This window comes from Convolutriloba macropyga, chromosome 4, assembly GCF_964194025.1.
Source record: "Convolutriloba macropyga chromosome 4, txConMacr16.3, whole genome shotgun sequence".
Taxonomy (NCBI): domain Eukaryota; kingdom Metazoa; phylum Xenacoelomorpha; order Acoela; family Convolutidae; genus Convolutriloba; species Convolutriloba macropyga.
The window spans coordinates 18362969-18387344 of record NC_134471.1 but is presented as its reverse complement, the minus strand read 5'-3'; the positions used below and the strand labels follow the sequence as shown (position 1 = coordinate 18387344).

Here is a 24376-nt window from a genome sequence, read left to right as displayed (position 1 = left end):
CGAATCCGACTGTTGCCACTCGCTTTTTGCCGAAAAGCATGTTTAGGGACTGTTAAAACATGTAAAGATTGGGAGCTTAAACATGTTGCCTTTTATGTCGACACTGAATTAGTATATAGATAGAAGATATAGATGACAGATTTTCGGTCATAGGCAGCTTTTCGAACAATGAACCGTTTTTACATTCAGTATTCAGTCATTGACCTTTACGGCATAGGTAACTTTCGGTCATTTAGTTTTTTGCAAGGTCAAGTTTTTGGTCAGTGACCTTTGTCAAAATACATCCGAATCAAAACGCTTTGATGTATATTTAAGAGGCCTTAAAACATGTGAAGATTAGGAGCTTAAACATGGTGGTATAGGTATTCGAATTATTTTTAATATGTAGATTGATAGAAGACAGATAGGGACACGAGAAAGGCATGGAGCACAAGAACTTGGGAAAAAAATAAGGGAATTGGAGAAAGTGGAAACGGATGCGACGTTAATGGACAGATATCCAGATAAATACGCGGCTCATCTGTTTCTTAGCTCAACTCATTGCACTTTTGCCTCTTATATCACGGACCCCCGATCGAATCCGACTGTTGCCACTCGCTTTTTGCCGAAAAGCATGTTTAGGGACTGTTAAAACATGTAAAGATTGGGAGCTTAAACATGTTGCCTTTTATGTCGACACTGAATTAGTATATAGATAGAAGATATAGATGACAGATTTTCGGTCATAGCCAGCTTTTCGAACAATGAACCATTTTTACATTCAGTATTCAGTCATTGACCTTTACGGCATAGGTAACTTTTCGGCCATTTACTTTTTGGCAAGGTCAAGTTTTCGGTCATTGACTTTTTTCAAAATACATCTGAATCAAATCGCTTTGATGTATATTTAAGAGGCCTTAAAACATGTGAAGATTAGGAGCTTAAATATGGTGGTATGGGTATTCGAATAATTTTTAATATGTAGATTGATACATGATAGACAGTGACAGAGAAAGGCATGGAGCACAAAAAATTGTGAAAAAAGGAGGGAATTGGAGAATGTAGAAACGGATGCGACGTTAATGGACAAAAATCCCGATAAATACTCGGCTCATCTGTTTCTTAGCTCAACTCATTGCGCTTTTGCCTCTTAACTCACGGACCCCGGTTCGAATCCGACTGTTGCCAGTCGCTTTTTGGCGAAAAGCATGTTTAGGGGCTGTTAAAACATGTAAAGATTAGGAGCTTAAACATGGTGCCTTTTATGTTGACACTGAATTAATATATAGATTATGGAACAAAACACAATCATAATTTTCACAATCTCGACAATGTTATGGTATTAATCTAGGAAACTACTGGTTATTATTGTACAGTACATGTATTTGTACGCTTTACTTGTTTTGAAACGTTTGTTTGCATAACAGAGATATGATATTGGCTATGCATTTTGCTTATAATGAAATCATTTATGGCAATTTTTTTAGGGAGAAAAATTATGTTGATTTGTTTAGGTTTTGATTCATTTTGAATTATGAGTATTTTACATGTACTGTAAATAATAATCAGAAGCTTCCTAGATTAAAAGGTATCGTCTTAATCGAGATTGTGAAAAATAAGACACTGATCATTATTTGGTTGGGGGCGCAATCAAGAAATATAGTACTTGTTATAAAAAAGGTGTATACTGAATCAAAAATAGGTCTTCAGGCTTAATATTGCAAGCAAATAAGTTATGATTTGTGTGACCTCAAGTATGATCTTTATATGCAATATGTAATCGGGACCCGGGGTTCTGTCCGAGCTTCTGTTTACAGTTTTTTCTAGAGCTTTTTCTAGAGTTACTCTTGTAGTTATAATCTTCTATGGGCGTAAAATAGTACATAGTAATGCAAAACTATAGCGTTCAAAGGTTTTGGTAAGAAATCCATCGAAAAAGTTGGGAAAAAAGGTATTGGGCGAATTTTGGCGTGAAAAGTCAGTCTGCATGGTGTTATGATATAGGGGATACAATGATATATTAAAATATGAGGGGTTAAATGAATCGGAGTGAACAGAAGTAGAACCAAAAGAAAGATAACTTCAAAATACTGACCTAACAAGGTAATGGCAGAGATGAAGCTAGCGAGAAGCGAGAGCGATGTTGGCAGCCATGCCAGATCTCGATTGCCAGCCAGCCATTCTCCCTGGGTCTTTTGCTTCCCCCCAGAGCATCCATAATACAACCCAATCAGAGCACTGACTAATAACAGTCCAGAAAAAACGACATAGTCCACGATCCCAAAATGAGCGCCAGAGGGCGACGAAGAATTATCCAAACCGCCGATAGAGGGCGCTGATTTTTCGTCCATGTGATCGATTTAACTCGAAATTTAAAAAGAACAATAAAAAATTAAAGAAAATTTGAGGAATAAAATAAATTTACTTCCTCGAATATATTTAAAATGGAGTTTAAGTTTAAAATTACTTAGCTAAGGATGTTTAAAACTTTTAACGTCATTTAAGAATCAATATGAGCCAAAACGGTCAATTATAAAGTTTGTTCAACAGTTAAATTTGACGAACGCGGTTCTGCTTGGCGTTGTTTGGCCTTCAAATTATTGCAACGAAATCACTTCAATAAGCTCAAATCAAATTCTCGAAAGTCTAACTGTCGGCGAGAGAAATGCGTAAATCGTACATACACCCCAAACTACGAGAAATCGAGATAAAAAGATGAACAAACTTGACACCAAATTTATCTCTTTAAATCGAAATCTAAACCATGATTTGCAGACCGCTCAAATTTCTTGTAACTTGCAAAGCTGTGAAATAAGTTCACTTAATAACAAGGGCAAACTTGTTGGCATAACTAAGCCCAAATTTGCGTTTGATCAAATATTGTCTTATATTTTGAAGCGTTCTTTATACCAAAACTTGTCAATTATGCCTGTACAATGAAAGTTATAGAGGGTGAAATTAATCAACAGAATCGAGCTGATGACAGCTACATTGTACCTAAATTTGTCCCGGGACCGGCAAAACCACCTATTTAGAAAAAGAGCAATGGAAAAAGAGCAACAGATTAGAACTAGCAAAAGCGTTGCTGAAATATGACTAAAACACCCCCCCCCCCCCCCCCCCAAAAAAAAATACAATCTGCGTTCTAAATTAGCCCAAATAAACATGAAAAGATTGAAATTAACAGAAAATAAATTTTCCTAAAATACAGGGAATTTAAAAGTTTAGTAATTTTTTGCTGGGTAAATTTTTGTTCTGTGACGTACTACAAACAAGAAACTTTGCAAAAATGTTTGTTTGCTCAGGGGTTTACTGGCTTGGGGTGGTAATTTCCTTCGAGGTTGTTTCTTAGGGGATTCGGGCGGGGTCATTTTCCGCTGATTTATTTCCCAGTCCCAGTGATTAAATACATTTTAAAAATTACGTAAGCTATACCTTTTCGCTGGGTGAGAGGAAAAGGTTTAATTAATCTACAAGAAACGTAGCAAAACTGAAACATACCCAAATTCTTTCAATATTTTTCTAATGCCGCTTTCCAGTTTGTTTCACAAATAAACCCTGTAAGTTAAATTTAGCAATCAAGATATAAGCTCAATAAAAACTTGGCTGCAAAAATAATTGCACAACAAACATCTTGAGAGAAAAACTTTAAATCTACGATGAAAAAAGGTACAGATATTGCCGAAATTCTCAATTCTGTTGCGACCAGTAAATAACCCATGCAATCGTTGACGTTCAGGCTAGACACACTTTGAAATAGTTGTTTTCCCTTTTCCTTAACTAGGATTTTTTAATAGGTAGTTATAAATCAAATTGGGTCGATTTGGGTAAGTTAGCACATTCCATTTAGCGAGACTAAAAACACGTGAACAGACAACACCCAAACTTCGCCCCGAGCGTGGCTAAAATACTCAACAACCAACAAGATTGAATTGACGTCATTCAAATTTAGAAATGATTGCTTAGATTATTGTCAAATACTAAAAAGTCCTGAAAACGAGGATAGTTTTGGGCATGAAATACGTTAAAAGAACATTAGAGAGAAGATGAAGGAAAGAAAAAATAGATCACAGTGGTTCAATTAGAGGAGAGCACGAAAAAAAACTTTGTCACATAATTTTGTCACTGTACGAGCCATATTGACTGAAACCATTTCTGTTCTACCGACAAAAAGAAAAGCGGATATGTTTTTATCTGGGCAAATTTAATTACAATACAACTCCTCGGACTTTACTGAAACACTCACTATCTATTTACCTAGCTATTACCATGATGATAGTTGGGAGAACGCAAAATGTGGAGTTTGTATTTCCATTTGTACTGTTCTTACCTAATTATTCACGTGAGAAAATATGTCTTTAGTATTGAAGTTCTTCAGTTAATTGAATTCACTTGTAGGTACAGATCTTGTCCAGAATGTTTGCCTCCTTTTTAATTCAAGTGGAACGTATTGCTGCGGTCCGAACTTTTTTCATTATGTTATTCTCATTTAATGTCCCAACCAGAGTAGAATTAGGTGCTTTTAGTGCTTAGCATTTATCATTAGTCTCCAGCTCATGAGATGTTATATTAATTAGGCATTCCCCCCAAAATGTGCTGTTACTCTATATATGATACACTAACTCTTTCTTCAAAATAAAATTTAACATCAAAGTGAAGTCAGAGACGCCAATATAGGGGGGGATTGACCATTATTTGTGACCAACTGTACAGCGGACCCATTGGTATAACCAACTTCCGACAAAAATTTTTTGTGCAGAACGCAAAATCTCAAACTTCAACAAATTTTTGAAATATTTATCTACGATGCTAAACCTATTTTATCCTATTTCATTCCATTTGACTTAATGAGGGCTGATATGTCTTGGTCATTTTTTCAAGTTTTAGATGTCAGTTTCCAGAGTTCATCATTTTTATTGTGCTATTTATTGTCTCAAACAACTTAACATTTATAATTTTGTTGAGTTTCACAAATTATTCAAATTTTAGGCAAGTTTAATCAACCCATATGACTTAAATAGTTATTCCAATGTTATTCTTGGTATTTTACATTCATATACCGTCCTTTTCTAGAAATCAGTAATTTTTGAAAATAAAAAAAAACCAAATTGGTAACATTTTACGCTGTTGCTTGCTTATAATGTAAACGTTGTTCAAAGTTGTTCATTATTAAGTGTTCAGATTGCCGTAAGAATCATTTGCATTGTCTACATCTAATTCGTGGATAACTTAAGTGATTCTGAATACAATTTCAATTAAAAAAATTTTGTTCAACAAATTTCAAGTTGCAACCGAGAGAATTAGTTGAAACGATTTGTGACTGATTTTTTTATTGGAAAAATGAGACCCAAAAAGATTTATGATCCATCCACTTAAAGTAACTTTGGACACGTAGTCAGATAGCAGTCGTAGCATAATATTTGTCCGTTTTCGACCCAGCTCGGACGCCAAAAAATAACGAATATATTTTTACGAGAAAATGTTCAAGAAAACGAAGAAGGGTGCAAGTAAAACGAAAAATTCACCGAGATCTTCAACCACAGGTATTTCATCCCCGTATACCAGCATTGAACCAGAACCTTTTACAATAAAAGTACCTATTAATAGGTATATTAGGACTACAGATGGTCGTTGTGGATGATTTGAATCACAAATTGAAACCTATATATCTTGCAATGCAATATTTAACGACACGAGAAAATGTTCGGATTGCAAGACTGAACTCCCAAATTGACTCGTATTTTGTAGAAGCTCATTTTTTTTTGAAAAAGTGCACAAGTTTCACAAGGAATTGTGGTTGTACAATAAGTAAACGAGAGGATGTTAAGAACTCAGTTGATAGTTCCTTGAAACCGCTACAAGATTTTCAGTCAGCTATCTTCAAATTTTGGGATCAGTGCATGGCACAAGAGACAGCAAGCAATTCTGCAATGATAGAAGTTTTGTTTGGAGATGTGTTAGCTTCAACCGTCACAACAACCACTGAAGGCAAGCCGAGCTTCAATCCACGTGAAGGCCGATCAGCAACGATCAGCCTTCACGTGGATAGTTGTGCTCACACGTCTCCAATTGTGAACCGCAGAAAAGCCGTTGAAGAACTTCTCACGTCAGGTTCTTCGGTTTCAATATCAGGCAACCGATGTTTCGAAAATGATTTTCCAGACCAACAATTTTGATTCTGCACGGGGTTAAATTTGACTACTAAATGGACGACTTGATAAAGACCAGCCACTTAGGGCATAATATAGTGGAAACGCAGTATCAGATTTGCGAAATGGAAATCTTTGGATCCCATCTTCTGACAAATATGCCTCAACTTGAGACGGGCCTTTGATGTATAATTCACATCACGTGGTATTCAATCCACACAAACCCGATAAAGTGAGGAGGTTTTGCAGTGCAGCAAGTAAATTTCGTGCTTACTCGCTGAATGATATGCTTTTTACGGGACCAGATCTGTTGGCAAGTTTTATGGGCATTCTAGCAATATTTCGCAAAATATATTTGGGATGACAGCAGATAACGATGAAATGTTTCTTTAATTTGAATAGAAAAGATTTTTACAGTTTGATGAAAATGATCAAATTGTTAAGTATCAGTAGAATCGACTCTATTATACACAAATTTTGTCCTTCAACGACGCCCTCTGGATGATGCATCTCAATTCGAGTGAGTTGAAATGCATCAAATCATTTTTATATGGATGATAAGTTTCTCAAAATAGTGAAGAGATAGCAGTAGCCAACAAAAGGAGTTAACAGAACTCTTGGATAGAGGTGGTTTCAAACCCTCCAAATGGGCAACGATCTTCGACCAAAATAAAGATCAGGATAGAGCCTGAAAGTACCTGGTCGCGAGTGGAATATTGTCTCAGACACACTCAGAGTTACAAAGGCATGGAGTTTGATTCATAGAGCAGATGAACACAACGTAGAATCGAATCAGTTGTTTCAAGAGTTTTTGACCCATTGGGATTCTTAGCACGGTTGTCATCAGAGGACGGATCATTCTGAAAGGAATATGGCAAACGAATAGACAATAATGAGACTCCTACATTGGTGAAAACTGAAACAACTAGTTTGCTGATGGGATTGGTGAATTGAATACAGGAGAAGCTTTCGAAGTGAGCAGATGGTATCAAGCAACCGATGAAAACGTCACAATTGAGTCGCGTGTTTTGGTGACGCTTCTGTAGATTGCCTATGTTCTCTAGTATACATTGTTACAGAAACCAAAAAGAAAGAACGAAAACTTTTGTTCATCTTAGGCAAAGCACGAGTTGCTCCAGTGAAACATCACACATTTCCGAATTTGGAATTGATGACAACAGTCACTGGAAACAGATTGAAGAACGCTCTCATTCAAGAGCAATGTCTTCATTTTCAGAAAACGTTTTTATGGTATGATTCGACAACAGTATTCGGTGAATCAAGTCAAGCAACGTCAAGCAGCAATCATTTATAGAATAGTGCTGCAGGTATACTGAATACGTCAACCGATCACCAATGGCAATTTCTTGCGGGCGTGAAGAACACCGCCAAAATAGGAACGCGAGGAATTAGCTTTGACGAAATTGCAAGAAGTAACTGAAGTCAGGGCCTCTAGTGGCTGAAATGGCCAATCGTATCAGAAGTACCTAGTGGCTGAAATGACCAATCGTATCGACAACCAGCACTCAGTGGAGCAAGATATAAGATCTTAAACCGGGAAAAAATAAGCCGGGAAAACTTCAACCAATGGCAAAGAACAGTTTCGTCGATTCTGTCTAGGCAACAAAAATCCGAGCCAATTTACCAATTGCCAAATGAGACTGAAGACGTTGTCTGGGAAATTGTCCAGAGTGAATGTTTTGCAGCAGAAAAAAAATTGCCTTTGTCTGCCAGAACTATCTCGCGAAACAGAAGGATTGTCTCATTGATTCTTTTCATCGGCTCTGAGTTCAATTAAAGTTTCCGATAACTTGGTTGCGAATAGCCCATCGATATGTTGAACACAATTATGAACAATGTCGATTGTTTACAAGCCGCAAGTTGACTCAAAAAACCGATTGTCTGATGAACAGAGTAACGATTAATGTACGACCGTTTACGAACAGAGGTGTCGAATACTTTGGATTTTTGAAGAAAAGATTTTGACACGGACAGTGGAGAAATAGGTATACCTGTTTGCACGCCTAAGTGTACGAACATTGAATTAGATTTAGTTCACAGTTTGCAAACGGCTTCATGTATTGATGTAGTTCATCGATTAAATGCAGGATGAGGTCAGCCAAAGACCAGTATCGCTGATCATGGTAAAATTTTTTTGGAGCAACGCGACAAATCAAGGAGTCCTTTGGCAAGCTTCCAAAGGATGAAAGCACAGTCAAATTATCCGAGTCAGGCATCATGTGGTCTTTCAATCCACCAGCCGCTTGTCATTTTGGTGGAGTATGGGAAAGAATGGTACAAACCTGCAAAAAAGCGCTTTTTATTGTGCTGGGAAAGCAAAGCCTGAAGGAAGTCAATATGCCAACGTTATTTTTTAAAGCTTGTAAACAACCGTCCATCTACTGACATCAGCAGTGACGTTTCCGATCTACAGCCTTTAACGCCAAATCCCTTCTTAATTGGTCAAGTTAGTGTGAATTGGTCAAATGGATTGTTTTCTGGAACACCAGTTAAGTAAAAAAACCCTTCGTGACCAATTCAAATAACCAATTGCATTTTTGTATCGATGAACGAACGAGTATCTTCCTACCTTGCAACAGTGGAAAAAAAGCGAAGGCAGAAATAGAAGTGATCAAGAAAGGAGATCTTGTTTGGATAACCGACAAGCATACTCATCCTTTCAACCTTCTATTGGGTAGAGTTGAGGAAGTCTTCTGGAGTGATGATGTGGCAGTGAGAACACCTTTGGTACTTGTCTCTTACAAACGACCTGTAAAAGAACTTATACAAATCAAGAATGAACGCAAATGATGTTATTTTTAGAAATTAATCAAAAACCGACGACCTGTGTTGCGATCAGAAATTGTTTCATTATGTTTTCCAATTTAACGTCCAAACCAGTGTAGAAATGGGTGCTCTTAGTGCTTATCATTTATTAATAGTTTCCAGCTGATGAAATATTGAATTAGTTGTCGTTTTCCCCCACGAATTGAGCTGTTACTCTATATATGATAAAATAACCATTTCTTCAAAGTGAAATTTTACTTCGACGGTAAATGCCAACATAGGGGGTGACCCTTAATTTTGATTAACTGTACATCAGAGTCATTGAAATGACCAAATTACTACAAAAATTTTTGCGAAGAATGCGTAAGCTAAAATCTTGAAATTCAGCAATTTTTTTGTAATAATTAGCTACGATGCTAACCCTATTTAATCTTATTTCGTTCTATTGTTCTTAATGAGTGTTGATTTGTCAGGGTCAATTTTTACATGTTTCAAATGTCAGATTTCAGTGTTCGACATATACTCTTGGCCCTTCATTAAGATTAATCTATCGTTAGGCATGTTTAGTCAAACTATACGACTTAATTTGCTATTCCAATGTTACTCTAGTATTTTTCATTCATATATCGTTCTTTTGTAGAATTCAATATTGTTTGATATTCCAAAAACCAAATTGTTATTGTTTTACGCCGTTGTTTGCTTATAATGTAAACTTTGTTCAAAGTTGTTCATTATTCAGTGCTCAGATTGCCGTAAGAATCAGTTGCCTTGTCTATATCTAATTTGTGGATAACTTAGCTGATTATGAACACAATTCCAATTAAAGTACTATTCAGCGAGTTTCACGTTGCAACCGAGACAAAGAGTTGAAATTATTTTTAATTGATTTTTTGACTGGAAAGTCGGGACCTAAAAGATTTACGGACCAGAGGCCTAAAACTTAGTCAAGTAGCAGCCGTAACACGTATCAATATTGCAGGAAGGTATTTATGATCAGAATTGAGAACGATGTGGTTAGTCCAATGGATTTTCACCTGGGCAACAACCAAGATAATAAAATTAGAAACTCTTTGATAGCATGAGGGGATTCATTGTATGTAACAATGAACCAGTACTGGATTTGAGCCATCATTTTTGATTTGCATGCCGGGAGATCTAATAATTGCATCAACTGGTTTAGAACTGTTCAATTTCGGCTACTTTCATTAACTGTTTGCTTGTTTACAGTTTTTTTTTCAAGGTTTCATCATCCTAGCCAAAGTTTACGTTGAATAAATAAAACATCTTGTACAGCTACATAGAGGTTACGACACGTTTTGCTCTTGGTTGACCTATCTGAACTTTTTACATGCTAACTTGAATTGTGCATCTCATATCCTCGGAATTTATTAGTACTACGGGGCGCGTCTTAGTTTTTAGATACTGCAGCCGTGGACCAAAGAAACGCGTGGAAATGAGTTAATTATAGCGTGGAAAAGAGTGACAAAATTGAGTAATTGTAGTCGAGAAATCTAACATTAACCAGGCAATGAATATCAAATTTCGTTTTTTTTGCAGTTTTTTTCAGTGATCGCTCTATGTGCCCATAATTTCTTAAAGGTGTCTAAACAGGCGCAACTACTGTGAAAATAATGGGCTCCTACTGGGTTCGAACCACCATCGGTTACTTTCTAGCATAGAGTGTACTATCGTTTTATCAAATGGTGGTCCCAGCCTCTCTTGCAAGCTTGGGAATCTAATTTAACTCATTCCATTTTTTCATGTTCCTTATACAATTTCGTCTTTGTCGCCAATTTTACGATAAATAAACAGAACGTTTTGTCAAATTGTGACAGGCTGATCGTGGGCACAATTTCCATATGATTTTTATTTATCTAACAGATAGAGTTAAATTAATTGTTCCATGACCAGAAAAAATTATTATAGAGACAACATCAAAGTCGAGGCAAAGAAAACAACTCAGAAGATAGGTTATAGAAAATATCAATTTCTGAATAACATTGATCGTTTATTCCCGTCTCGTTGATAAATTTGCTGATGCGTTTTTCTTTCGATTTATATAAAAATAATTTACGTTTTTATTTGCTTTTTGTTGACTGTTTGTGTCTAAGACAAAAATACACAATTTAGTATTCAAATTTAGTCAATTTTGACCCATTCATGATTAGATCTGGACTTCAATACAGCTTTTTAGCCGCTCCATCTTCTGTTAGAGGACGCAAACTCTTTAAAAATAAAAATTAAAGAAACTTTAATTAGGGGCTCTGCATGCTAGCTGCCCCATTGTGTCTTTTTGGTCGTCTAAATTTTAATGGACATCCCGAAATGGGCAAGTTTAAAACAAATGAGCGTCATCATGATTTTCTCTATTTGCTCTCGCACATAAACTCTTGCCCCCAGTGATTAAAAATTCAAAATTTTGCAAGAGAATACAAACTTCTTGCAAGACTCTTGCAAGATTTTGTATCCACAGTTTTTTATTACCTGGCTGCAGGGGGCAACTGGTCGAGCTAAAAATTAAGGTTAAGCACAAGAAAGTAATACTATGTTGCAAAATCATCTCAAGTCAATTTAGAAAAAAACCGACTTTGATTTTTTCCAGTATCTTTTTTTACCCTCCTCCTTTTTCATTCCGGGCTTGGGACTGGCAGTGGTGGAGTTACAAAAAATAGCTATAAGAGAATTGAGCAGAGCACTACGCAAAAAAGCCATGCTCAAAACGCTACTTCCAAAACAAAACAAAACAGAGCACATAAAAAATCTAACACCGCCCCCCACACACGCGCGCGCGCTTACAAACATACAAATACACACATACAAACAAATGCACACACACAAGCAAGCAAACATACAACATACACATACATACACATCCCACAGAACTTTAGGATTTTGTTTGCTGACAAACACTGAATAAACCCAAAAAAGAAAACCTAAAATAAGCACGCATTTTGTTGTAAGAAAAATGAAGTGTTTTTGCCCTAATTTTCAAATTTTTGGGGGAAAATATTAAAAATGTATCGAATCTTAATAAGTCTTAATTCAAAGAATAAAACCTGGCTTTCAAAAGATTTTCACCAAAAACACGTCTAAGGAGTTTGATCGATTTGAAACAAAAGGTAAAAAGTAGAAAACTAATTTTTTTTACACAAAAATAACCGAAGCAGCTAAAGATATAGCTTCATTTGTTAATAAAACTGATTGCCGTTTCTGTTAATTAAACAAAAGTTACATTGTAAAAATTGCTGGCATCTAAAACGGCCAAATACTTTATACAAGTCTAGAATTTCTTGAACAGATCTGAAGTGAAGTATTGTGTTGTCTAACGGTTGCCATACTTGAACAGATGCAAGCCAATTTGGTGACATAAAAATTGCCAAAAATGCATTTATAATTTCTTATTCATGTTAAATAACAGAAAAGAGTGCAATTGTATTAAATATGGTTCAAAATCTTTTGACGAACAGTTTTTTATGCTCATTTCCTTAAGCGATAATGCAAGCTTCACGATAATGCAATTTCTATGCGCTGAGCAAAACACAACCACCCTTTTAATTCAAACATTCATAAGCGTCAACAGAAGATTTCTTACACAATAATTTAGCAAGCGATTAAAGGCCATACTTTGCATTCTAACTTTTTACTGGAAAAAGATCTAAATTTGAGTTTCCTTCAGTCTTAGGACAACTCAAAACTTATTTCAGTTAGGCTTTCGGAATAATTTTCTTTAATTTTTCTTTTAAGTTTGCAGTGTTTGACAACAAAATATTTCCAATAATCCGCCAGAAAGTAGTTTCTTAAGTTTTTTTTGTTTTGTTTATTTTGTAACAGTAAATTGTTTTGGGATATTAAGAAAAAAATCTCGGTTCATTTTGCTGAAATTTTGATTAGGGAATTCATTCAGTAGATTTCATTTGGAAACTGAATTTTGTATCAAAGAACATAAACAATTTTTTAGAAATAACTCATCCGACAAACTTCTTTGTTCTTTTCATTAGCAAAGAATTGAGCCACGACTAAATTGTTCCCTTTTATTGGAAACGTGATATTTCGAACTTTTGATTTGTTGGAAGTAAAAGTCAAATCAAGGCTTTTCAGGGGTGCAGAGAATGCAAATAATTTCAAGTACTGTAATAAATCTTTTTTTTTCATCGAGACTTTGAATATTTTATTCAGGTATTTCAGTGCCAGAAAAATTATTGTTTATTAGTAAATTGGTGAAAATTTAACTTGGCAACAGAATTTGGTTTTTGGTAAGAAAGCCAGTAAAAAACTAAATATAGAAATTGGCAGTTGAAACATTTGGCACTTAAAACTATAATTGCTAGTATATATTCCGAAACAATTTTTTTGATGGCATTATGGCGTTTTTTGACATCGAAACTTTTTTTCGGTTTTGCAGCGCACACTATCAGCGCCATAAAGATCAAGTTATCTGCTAGAAATGTTAAACCTCTAAGATCAATGTTTTGGAGATCTCATTTCTTACAGGTCCACCGGACCTTGGTTTTCGCAAATATTGTAAATCCAACAGCATGGGAATCAAATTTTTTCGTTAGTGGAAAAAACATCGAAGATCACCAAAACTGTGTACGAGAAACGCAGAACTAAAATTTTTGCAAGCTGAGCTTCCAGAAAATAGTTAAGGTCAAGTATTTGAAAAATAGAGAACTCAATCCAGCAAATCAATTAATCAACAACAAATCAACTATATCTATTTGATTCCCTAAAAACCCTAAGTTTTGTACGTCTCAAAAACTCATTAACTATGGGACTTATTTTATTTTCATGCAGTTGTGTTTCGTAAAAACAATTGCACCAATAAAAATTTGGGCACTAATTTGACATAAAGATATTAGCAGATAAAAATTTTTGAAATTCGATTGTATCCAACAAATGAAATCCCCAAAAATGGACAAAATCGTTTGTAATTTTGCACCGATATACTGCGCAAGGCAAATACAGCTGGCGTGAAAATAAAAAAAATTAGACTTTTTAGTTTTAGTGCTTTTTTGAATTTGTTCCCTATAAGTTTTTAAATTTGATTACTATGTCTGCATACCTCAGTGTCAGGAGATTTTTGTGCAAACAATACTGAAGATAATTATTATCTTTTCCTATAGTTGAAAATCATTTCTCAAGTACATGGAAAACTTTTTCTTGATTTTCACAACCATTAAAACTCCTAGTGAAAATTCAATACAAGAAAAAGTTTAAATTTTTTGTTTGCTTCTACAACCAAAAAAATAATGAAATAAAAAGATTTCGATGTCAAAGATAAGAGATACTTACATATAGCGAAATAAAATTCTCAAAAGTAATTTAAACATTGAAACCAAACTCTGCACCTTTGCACTGTACCTTTGAAAGATGATTGATGTAAAAAACGTTAACACCTTACTTTTTGTTATCGGGAGAAATGTTCAAAAAAAGTTTAGCTCCCGCCATTGAAACAAAACTTTCCACGTAATTCCACGTGCGTTCAAGTGCTCTCTTGATTTCAACAAGCAAGACGAAAATAGAAACAAATTTTACACCGAATCTTGAGCACCCTAGATTGATCCCCCACCAACTTTTTTTGGCTGTTATTATATAAGAAGAAATGTGCACGTGAGCAAATTAATTATGTAGTGGTTCTTCAGCAGCTTGTGTGGACCTCAAACCGGTGAGATCTAACCAAAACGACCCCCGCCCTTGTTTTTTTATCTGGTGGGATAAAAAAAATTGATAGGCAATTGCGCATTCAATGTTAACAGTTATGAAAACTAGAGAAAGCAAGAAGGTTTCGTTAGCTGAGACTAACAATACTACAGAGCTTAGTCAGGGGGCAAAACAATGCAATTTATCTTCAGGACAGACTCAGCAAATGAATAATTTAATAATTGATGACAACGCTTCCCGCTTTCAAGTGCCCCCCAAAACAACACTTTTCTACCCCGACAAAAAGGATAAACTGTACCAGATTATCGAACATCATCTTGGAAAAACTTAAATTAGATATGACCAGTGGGGACCGAACTTCGATGAGATAGTGTGCTCCAAATCAATATGGGCCTACTCGCAATTTACGCCTTTACTGTCTAAAGTGAAAAAGATACCACGCGATTTAGCGAAGCGAATAGACGAGATTGTGCAATCCGCGAGTTCACCCAATCTAGCTACAACAGATATAAATCTAAATGAACTCCCAGATCTCGAAACCATCAGCAGTAAGCACATCCCTACCCTAAGGTTCATTCCTGTAAAGTTTCGGGTGAGATGGTCAGAATTACTAACATCCGTTATCGATGCTTGCATTTCACACGCGCAATCGATAGAAAATTGGAAAAAACTCTTTGCAATTAGCAAATGTGTTCTACGCGCGTCTAATCGTGGGGGCAAGAAACACAAGCAGCAGCAAGAGAAACAATTGTTGAGCAGACTTGAGCGATGGAAATCAGGTGATTATGCTGCACTGTGGTACGAGGCGGCCTCAATGAAGCAGTGAAATAAAACTAGCAATGAGTTAATAGACGCCTTAGCAAGCCGCGCGAAATCTCTTTGTCTGCAGGGGCAGTTTGGGAGGGCAGCGAAAGTTCTGTCTTCTGACGGCGTCGCACCTGACAATGCTGCAACGTTGAATGAACTTAAAAAGCTCCACCCTAAGGAAAAGCAACCTGACCACCAATTTGATCAAGATGCTAACACGAACGCATATCAATTTGACGAGGCATTAGTATTCTTCCAAATCGAGTCGTTCTCCAAATTTACTGCAGCTGGGCCGTCGAAAATGTATCCCGAGCATCTGCTGCATGCAATAAACTGCAGTGCCCCTGATCAATCAAAGCGAGCAATCACTAGTTTAACAAAATTTGTCAACTTAGCTAGCAGGGGTCAGCTTCCCGAATTCGTTGCTCCTATACTATGTAGTGCAACAATAACTGCATTGAAAAAATTGAAAGGTGGGGTCCGTCCTATCGCTGTTGGGGAAGTCATTCGACGTCTTATTGCTAAATGCATAGCTCGTGAAGCGAATTCAGATGCTGCTGATCTTTTTAACACAAAACAATTGGGGGTAGCAGTCAAGGGTGGTGCTGAGGGCATAGTACATGCAACAAGAGTTTCCTTTGAAAAACTGCAAAGGTCAAAAGATTCCGGAATATTGCAGATTGATTTCAAAAATGCCTTCAATTCGGTAAAAAGAAGCAAGGTTTTGGAAGCAGTCGCAAAATTCTTACCTAGTGTTGCCCCTTTTGCGACTTTTTGCTACTCACAACACAGTCATTTGCATTTTAACAACACATATTTAAGTAGCCAATCGGGAGTCCAACAAGCGGATCGTTTGGGGCCGCTTTTGTTTTCACTAGCTCTGTGGCCAATCATTAAAGAAATTGAAACAAAATTACCAAATCTAGTACATTATAATTGGTATTTGGATGATGGCATCCTTGCTGGTACCGACCAAGAACTTTGCACAGCATTGAATTTGTTGACAAATTTGGGTGAAGGATGCGGCTTAGAGCTCAGAATAGAAAAATGTGAGCTTTGGTCACCCGTTGATCTGAACGCTATAGATAACAGAGTAAAAAGAAATAGCAAAGAAGGACTTGAGATCTTGGGCGCTGCCATCGGCAATCCCAGTTTTGTTGCTGCATCTTTGAGAAAAGAGTCAACAAAATAGAAAAACTGCTCGACAACTTGGCGTACCTAGACAACCCACATTGTGCGCTTGGAATTTTTCGAAGCTGTCTTGGTGCCCCAAAGATGGTATATTCCCTGCGATGTAACACTCCATCTGACGAAGCCTCTGTTATTTTGCAGGATTTTGACATGTTTCAGAGAACAACATTTGAGAATATGTTAGGCACCCTTATAAATGACAACGCTTGGAAGCAGGCTTGTCTACCAATAAGCAAAACTGGCGTTGGAATTAGACAAGCCATTGACCAATTGAAAGCGGCGTTTGTTGGGTCAGTATCGCAGGCAGTCGCTTTAGTGGAACAAATAACCGGTGAGAAAATTACAGACAATCCAATTTTCAAAGAAACAGTGGAAGAACTGAAGAATCTAGAAATTAGCCAATATACGCAACACAAGATTCAGGAGGCACTTGACGATGCTGCTTTTTCTGACCTTCTTGGTAATCAGACTTCAAATCGGGAGAAAGCTCGTTTGCTTTCACTAACGTTACCTCAATCTGGTGCCTGGCTTTCCGCACCTCCAATCCCTAGTCTGGGCCTTCACCTTCAGCCAAATGAATTCAGAGCCGCATTGAAGTATCGGATTGGTGTTCCGTTATACATTGAGGAACGAAAGTGCCCTTACTGTCAAAACGGCAGACTGGACAACCTGGGTGATCACGCTTTAAGCTGTCATGGTCGGGGAGATATGATATCGCGGCACGATAGAGTCAGGGATAGAATATTTGCTGCTTGCTCGACCGCAAACTTATCACCCGTCTGCGAACAGAAAAATTTGATTCCAGATAATAACTCAAGGCCAGGAGACATATACTTACCCAGCTGGTCAGCGGGACAACCATCTGCGTTAGACGTAACCATAACTTCCCTACTGCAGCCCAGTCTAATTTCAGATGCGGCGAGGAGGTGTGGTTTTGCTCTGACAAATGCTGAAGATAGGAAATATGAACAGTATGCCCAAAAATGTGCCGAAATATGTATCCAGTTTGTACCACTCGCGTTTGAATCTTTCGGGGGCTTCTCAGATTTGGTCCGAAAAACTTTGAAACGTATAGCTTTGCTTGCCGATAACCGAAACTTTCAACCAGCTGGTTTATCAGTTGCCTACAATCGATTATCTCAAGGAGTCTCAGTGACTTTAATGAGAGGTTCAGCCACAATGCTGATCGCCAGAGATCCCCTGTTATGAGACACTTTCCTGCGACAACACCTTCAGCCCCACAATAGTTAATTTACAGTATTGACTCACCCAATTTTAGTTGCCCAGTTATTGCTGTGCGCGAACTTGTTTGTCACCCAATGAGTGGGGACAATGCTCATTTCTTCTGTTCAACCCGATTGTGTGGGTTGATTTTGAAGAAATTTTGAAGACCCGATTGTGAGGGTTTCTGGGAATAAATAGAAGGCAAATACTCAATTGCGTGGGCGCCATGGTGATTTGTGGGCACAAGGTTGATCGCAAGAAAACTTTCTGAGTTTTGACTGAACTTAGAAATGATTTAAACCATGATTTCCCCAACAAAGCACACCTTAAATTTATGATTATCCTGTCAAAAAAAATAATTCTCTCTGGTTGCCTTAAAAAACTTGCGTCTCCAGCAACGGTCATTTCATGGACACAAAGACGACACCAAATCGCTACTCTTTGACTTAAAAATAACTGGGTTTGAGTCAAACTCTTGTTCAAAGTCTGCTGGATATCAATCAATCTTTTTTCTTGTCAGTCGATACTCTATAATGTACACTACACATACAGAGCAGATAATCTACAGATTTCAACAAAAAATTCGAAGAATTAAATCAGTTTTTTGGGGAAAAATAGTCTAAACAATTCAATTCCCCTTAACTAATTTCAGACCAAACTTATATCTGCACTCTGATACTCTGCTTGACAGAGAAGTTTTCTGTCAACAATTTTAACAATTAGGACAACTTGTCAATGGACATAAAAATAAACTGACAAACTCATTAAAATATTGATTTTTCAAAAACGAAACAAGTGATTGATTAATTTGAAAAAATCTTAAATCCAGTAGAAAATAAAAATTTTTCAAACAAAAAATTACCTATTTTTCACAATTCTAATTGCATAGTTGTCTGACTTTGAAAACGGAATACAAAAGACGCGAAGTACAAAAAACTCACGGGATATCATTGTTGGTCTTTATTTTCTTTGATTTTCTTACTTTACTTGCGAAGAAAACCATTTATTGATATACATGCTCAAAAATGGAAAACAATGAAGTTTTTACATGGCTTTCAAGAGTTGGTAATACTTCGAAACTTTATTTTCCGCCCTTTTACTCCGAAGTAATTGGTTAAATTGAGCTGGAAGTGGATGAGCAAAGGGAAATCTGCAACTTATTTGGTTTACAATAAATAAAAAAAGAACAATTTTACACATAACGAAAATATGATATTTTTGTCGAATTTTATTCGGAAGATTAGCAAGAAACCTAATTTAAAAAGAACTTTAAATATGAAAAAAATTGATTTTTAACAGAATTACAGTCAAAGATGTGCACAGAAGTTTAAAAATGTAGATTCCAGTGTTTCTTTTTTGGGTTTCTGATTCCCAACACATATCAGAAAAAGTTGAACGCAGAGATTTTAGTTTTTTTAAAATAAATTTTACGACTTATCGGATATTTGTTTTCTATCTGGTCCAATAACCGTTTTAAAAGTGAATGACATGACAATCACAACAATCAGTTCGAAATTCGAAGAAACTTTTATAGCTTCAGGACGAAAAACTTCATATGACGAAATGATGCAAATTATTGAAAATTTGCGAAACTTTCCAACGAGATTGCTCCTAGATTAGAGAACACAAGTTTACCAGGATTATATGAAAAATGTCTCGGCATAACAATATCCCCAATTGGCACAATTTTCGAAAAGTGTACAAGAACATAGTTCTTGTGCTCCTTGCTTTTTTCTCAAAGTAAGAAATTTCAGTCATAGCAGAGCGTCCCATTACTGCAAAATGTAGAAATGTTCTTGTTATAAGGTAAAAAATTCAAGTTCAATTTCAATTTCAATGTGAAAAAATAATGGTTGTTTTGCTCGCCGGTCAGCAATAAACTCGAAACAAGAAATGATGAAAATTGAAGAGGAAAATTGCATTTAATAAGCCAGGTAGCCTGAAACTCAGGAAAATTTATTTTACAAATGTCATTAGAAATGGTCCCGTGTCATACGATGGTTCGTATAAAAATTGGATATTTTTATTTATTTCCTCTGGTTGAATGATATTCCTTGAATTCTCTTCATCAAGAAATATTCAAAACGTTCTAATTTTGTGTTATTTTTTATCACAAATCTGTTTTAATGCTAAAAATTGACTTTTGATGAAGTAATGCATAATAAATAATTTTTGTAAAAATCTCAAGCTAAGTGGCACATAAAATACTGCAAGGAGTGAGGTTTTATAACAATCAGAACTGGAAATTGATCTGTAAGCAATTTTTCACATAACTTTTGATAAGATCTGGTCTGGGCTTTCCTCTCAGATCTTTTTCTGATTGCTTTTGTTTCAGCCCGGACCTTAGCGATGACAGTCACCACCACTTTCATGGTGATCGGAAATGACAGAATCAAACATTTAATTCCTATTCATAGTCCCAAGAACTTCTTATGTTAATCGTCATAAAGCGTTGAGCTCATTTGTACGTTTGCGAAGTTTAGTTGACAATTATTTTATCGCTTGCATTTCTTTATCGAGAAATTTATTTTTAACAGCTTTATATTGCCAGGAAAATTTTTCCCTGGATTATTTTTCGGCTACGTTGAACTATTTTTCAAGAAAATCTTTAACTCTGGTTGGTTTTCGCGATATGATTTGGAAAACTTGTAGGAAATGCCAGCTCTCTGAGCTGATTTTGCTACATCCCCCTTTCCATACACAACGACAGATTAGCATCTGCGGTTCTAACGCCCCATCAAGGCCAACTACAGGGCAAATCTAATTGCAAGAACTATGATAATAGTACTTTTTATATTGCCGCAATTTGTAATAACAGTTGGCAAACCTGGTCCGATCAGTCTTGCGGCTAATTTTAAGTTTGAACATTGGGGTTAGAAATACGGTCAACATTCAGCGAAATCGGCCTAGGTATACACCCACACCCGGAGAGCATGGACATCTTTAGTACTCCCCCTTCTTTTTGCAACATTCCGTCGGTTTTACATAGATCACGCCTTAAACTGCTAAGAAACTGAAAAGCACTCACCCGCCTTTATTTATGCTCTCTTAACTTCTCGGATGTTTCTGCTAATTTTGGTATCATTTAGAATTCGTTTTGAACCATCACGGAAAATAGGCGCAAATTCTATATCGAAAAAATGGAATGTAACAAAACTATTGAAATTTGAAAAATGGGTTTAGCTTGGGTTCAAAATTGTCTGTCCTGATATGTATTTTCTCAGATACATATTTTTCTGTTTGTGTTATTGACATTCTTTCATCTCCATAACGCATTCAAAATAAACTTAACGGTCTCTCCAAAATAAACTTCGTTTTCATGGACAGCGAGGACAACTTTTTAACAGTCGCAAAAATCTGCTGAACACAAATAGACAAAATAAAAGATATTATTCAATTAACTTATTTTTCAATTTCCTATTTACTTCGTGTAATTGCAAATGTAGAGGTTAAATTGTTGCACCAGTTTTGTCCAGAACAGAACGATTGTGAGCCATTTTAGAGAAAAAACATTCCATAAATCTCAAATCATTAATTCAGTGATTAAAAGGTAAGCTTTTGAAAAATCTTAACTTTTTCTTTCAATTGAGAGTAATGTTATCTGTATTAAGTTGTGTGAAAATATTTTTGAAATCTCAAAGTTTTTACAGTTTAAACTTCAAATCGCGCTGCATTTGAGATTCTAAATAAATGGACGAACTTATATTGATGGCAGTCATTTTCTTTGAATAAAATTTTATTGAGCGGAGTAATGACACTTCAATTTTTACCTTTCAAGGAAAATCAGTTCAATCAAATTTGTCATTTTGTTGGTAATTGGTTATTTAGCAATTTTGCGGAAATCAGCGACAAGGCAAAAATCACCAAGAAAGCTGCCATTTTTGTCGCTATATCCGGCAGTGAATTCTAGCGACAATAGCAATGCGAAAATTCGCGACTAATCACCCAAATCGCGTCGCTACTTTTGCACTATTTTTTATATTTCGTTTGTCATCTTAGTGGTTACCTTGTGGTCACTGAGTATTCAATTTCTATGCTGTTACGTTTTGGCTATTAATTAATCCGACTTAATAGTTTCATATAAACCCCTCAGTTAAAATAAAACTATTCATTAAAAAATTCACAAAGTATGGCATCCGCTGACATCCAACGTGAGGAGAAGAGTGACGAAATCAAAGGACTAGAATCAATTAGACTTGTTGCTAGTATTACCCCACTGTAAAATGCGAAAACTAGCAACCTGTATATGAAAATATGAGCGTATCATACTTTTTCGCGCTCATTTACTTTCCTGATGTTAATACATGTGAGTAAAATACATGTTCACAACAGTGATTTCTCGAGTATATATACTAGAGAAAATATTTTGCAATGTAATGGTAATTAAAACTTTAAGAAAGCTTTCAGAAAAAAAAATTGAATAACAAAAAATATCTGCGGATAGTTTTGCAGAAATAGCTGGAATATCATTTCACATTTTACAGTAAAAAAGAAGAGTCTATGAGATTCTGAGGTTATTGTCAACCGAAAGGCTGCAACCAATTTTGTTAACTTTATCTCGAAGATGTAGAGTTTTATAGTTTGGGTCAAAAATCAATCGGAACAGTTTGGGTCAAAAATCAATGCAAATAGTTCACAAAATTTGGTTATTGAAGTTAGCATTCCTAATTAGTCTTCCTTTGAGTTGCCCGTGGTAATCTTTTAGGGTAAGAAAAAACGAGTTTTTTAGTTTATTTGTTTTTCAGATGAGTTACTTATGATTTAGTTAGTTCTCCTTCTACTTATTTGCCAAACAACTGCTTGAAATTGCTTCAGCAAAATTTGGCGCATTCAAGTGAGTTTGGCATTTAATTTATACGAAACTATTTCCCTTGTTTAAGCCTCAAATAATCGAACTTTTGAATTGGACTATAATTATTTAATTGAATACTCAATTGGAATATTTTTTAAGAGTTGTTTTTCTTGATTGGAGGTTAACTAAAGTTAACAAAATTTAATATATCTCATTTTTGTAGCATTGAATTGCTCGCAAAAGATCTCTACAATTTAAACTTTGAAAAAGTAAGCGCAACAAATTTGAAGTTTTCTTTAAAAATTAAAGAAAATGATGAATTAATAAAAGCAAATATTTAACAGCTCTTTGGATGATAGGAGTTTTTAAAAAGAATTTTATCCTAAAAAACGTTAGCTTGAACTTATCGCCAATGAATTTGTACTCAGAAATGAGAGCAGTTTTATCTTGTTTAAAATGAAAACAGCAATAGAAAAAATGAAATTCAAATTAGAAAAAAAATGCGTAAAAAATTCATATTTTTTGACATGTAAATGCATAGTCAAGCAAAAGCAAAAACCCCGAAATACCTTAGCTTGAAGTTGTCACCTATGACCTTGTACTCAGAAAACAGAACAGTTTTTATCTTGATTAAAATAAAAACAGCAATAGGAAAAAAAGTACTCAAATTTATGAAAAGAACATTTTTGCGTAAAAAAATTCATATTAGCTTTTTAACGTGTAATTGCTTAGGCAAAAACGGTGCAAAAAGTTGACATTTCGCTATGGCAAAAAATGTTATATCCAATTGAAACAATTTTTGATCACAGAAAAATTCAGATAGTGGAAATTCGAAATTATTTTCAGTACCCAATAGCTTTATGGCTATGCCCCTGGGCTGACTGTTCGGGCAAACTTTTAGATTTCGTTTAAGAAATATTTTTGGTTGCCATTTATATCACGAAAATTGTCCTGGAAGCAGATGGCTCGCTCTATTCTAAAGCCTAGAGCTCTATTCTAAAGGTGGTTCTCTATTATAGGCTCGCGCTATTCTTCGCTTGCTAGAAAAAAAGTTGTATCTTTTTAAAAGTTGTTCATCGGAATAAATTTGAAAGGATTTTAGTGCTTGCTATAATTCTTTTATAATAAAAATGCAAAAATTTCCCAGCTTTACAAATTGCTCCTGGACAAAAAATTAGAGCACTCTAATCTCTAATTTTTTTAAACGATAATTTTGTAAAGATTGAAAATTATTGTATTTGCATTACATAAGAAGTACGACAAACATAAACCCCTTTTTCAACACTTTTCCGATGAAAAAATTCTTGAAAAAGATTGTTTAAAGTTTTTCGTAACAGGAATTAGCAAGAGTTTTGGCCATAAATTTCAACATACGTTAAGAACTAGGGACCTTAATAACCTTTTATTTGTTTCTCATCCACAACACTGTCCCTTGATTACAGTAAATTGGGAACCCCTTGCCTCGGAAGAGAACATTTGTTTCCTCCCGCTAAAATACAGAGAATAAACTCAACACTTTTCAATTAAGTAATTAGATCTTAGAGTTATTTTGAACCAATCAACGCCTCAGAATCAAGATTTTATTTTTTTAAGCCATTTTGAGTCAGTTGTCAAAAAACAGTTAACAAAAACACGAAATTTTTTGATATTTGTTGCAAATTTGCGCTTTTATGCTGTTTTGATTTACGCAGAAACATTCTATCTACTTTGCTTACTTGTGTTTTTGTGTTTTCTTCTTTCCTTTTTTTCTTATTGGGCAATCAGGTGTTGGGAAATGTTCCTTCTC

At 35.5% G+C, this 24376-nt stretch overlaps 2 protein-coding genes across 2 annotated transcripts in view; one reads left to right on the top strand and one right to left on the bottom strand.

Moving 5' to 3' along the window:
• The window catches only part of LOC142337493 (sodium-coupled monocarboxylate transporter 1-like), a 35428-nt gene extending 32670 nt beyond the window's left edge, over positions 1-2758 (bottom strand). Inside the window, exon 1 of the mRNA XM_075386758.1 lies at positions 2075-2758. Within this exon, the coding sequence (XP_075242873.1) occupies positions 2075-2330 (256 nt within the window). The 5' untranslated portion in view covers positions 2331-2758. The remainder of the gene's footprint in view (positions 1-2074) is intronic.
• LOC142337494 (uncharacterized) overlaps positions 1-24376 on the top strand; it is a 131384-nt gene that overhangs the window by 49394 nt on the left and 57614 nt on the right. The gene's annotated exons all lie outside the window — the stretch shown is intronic.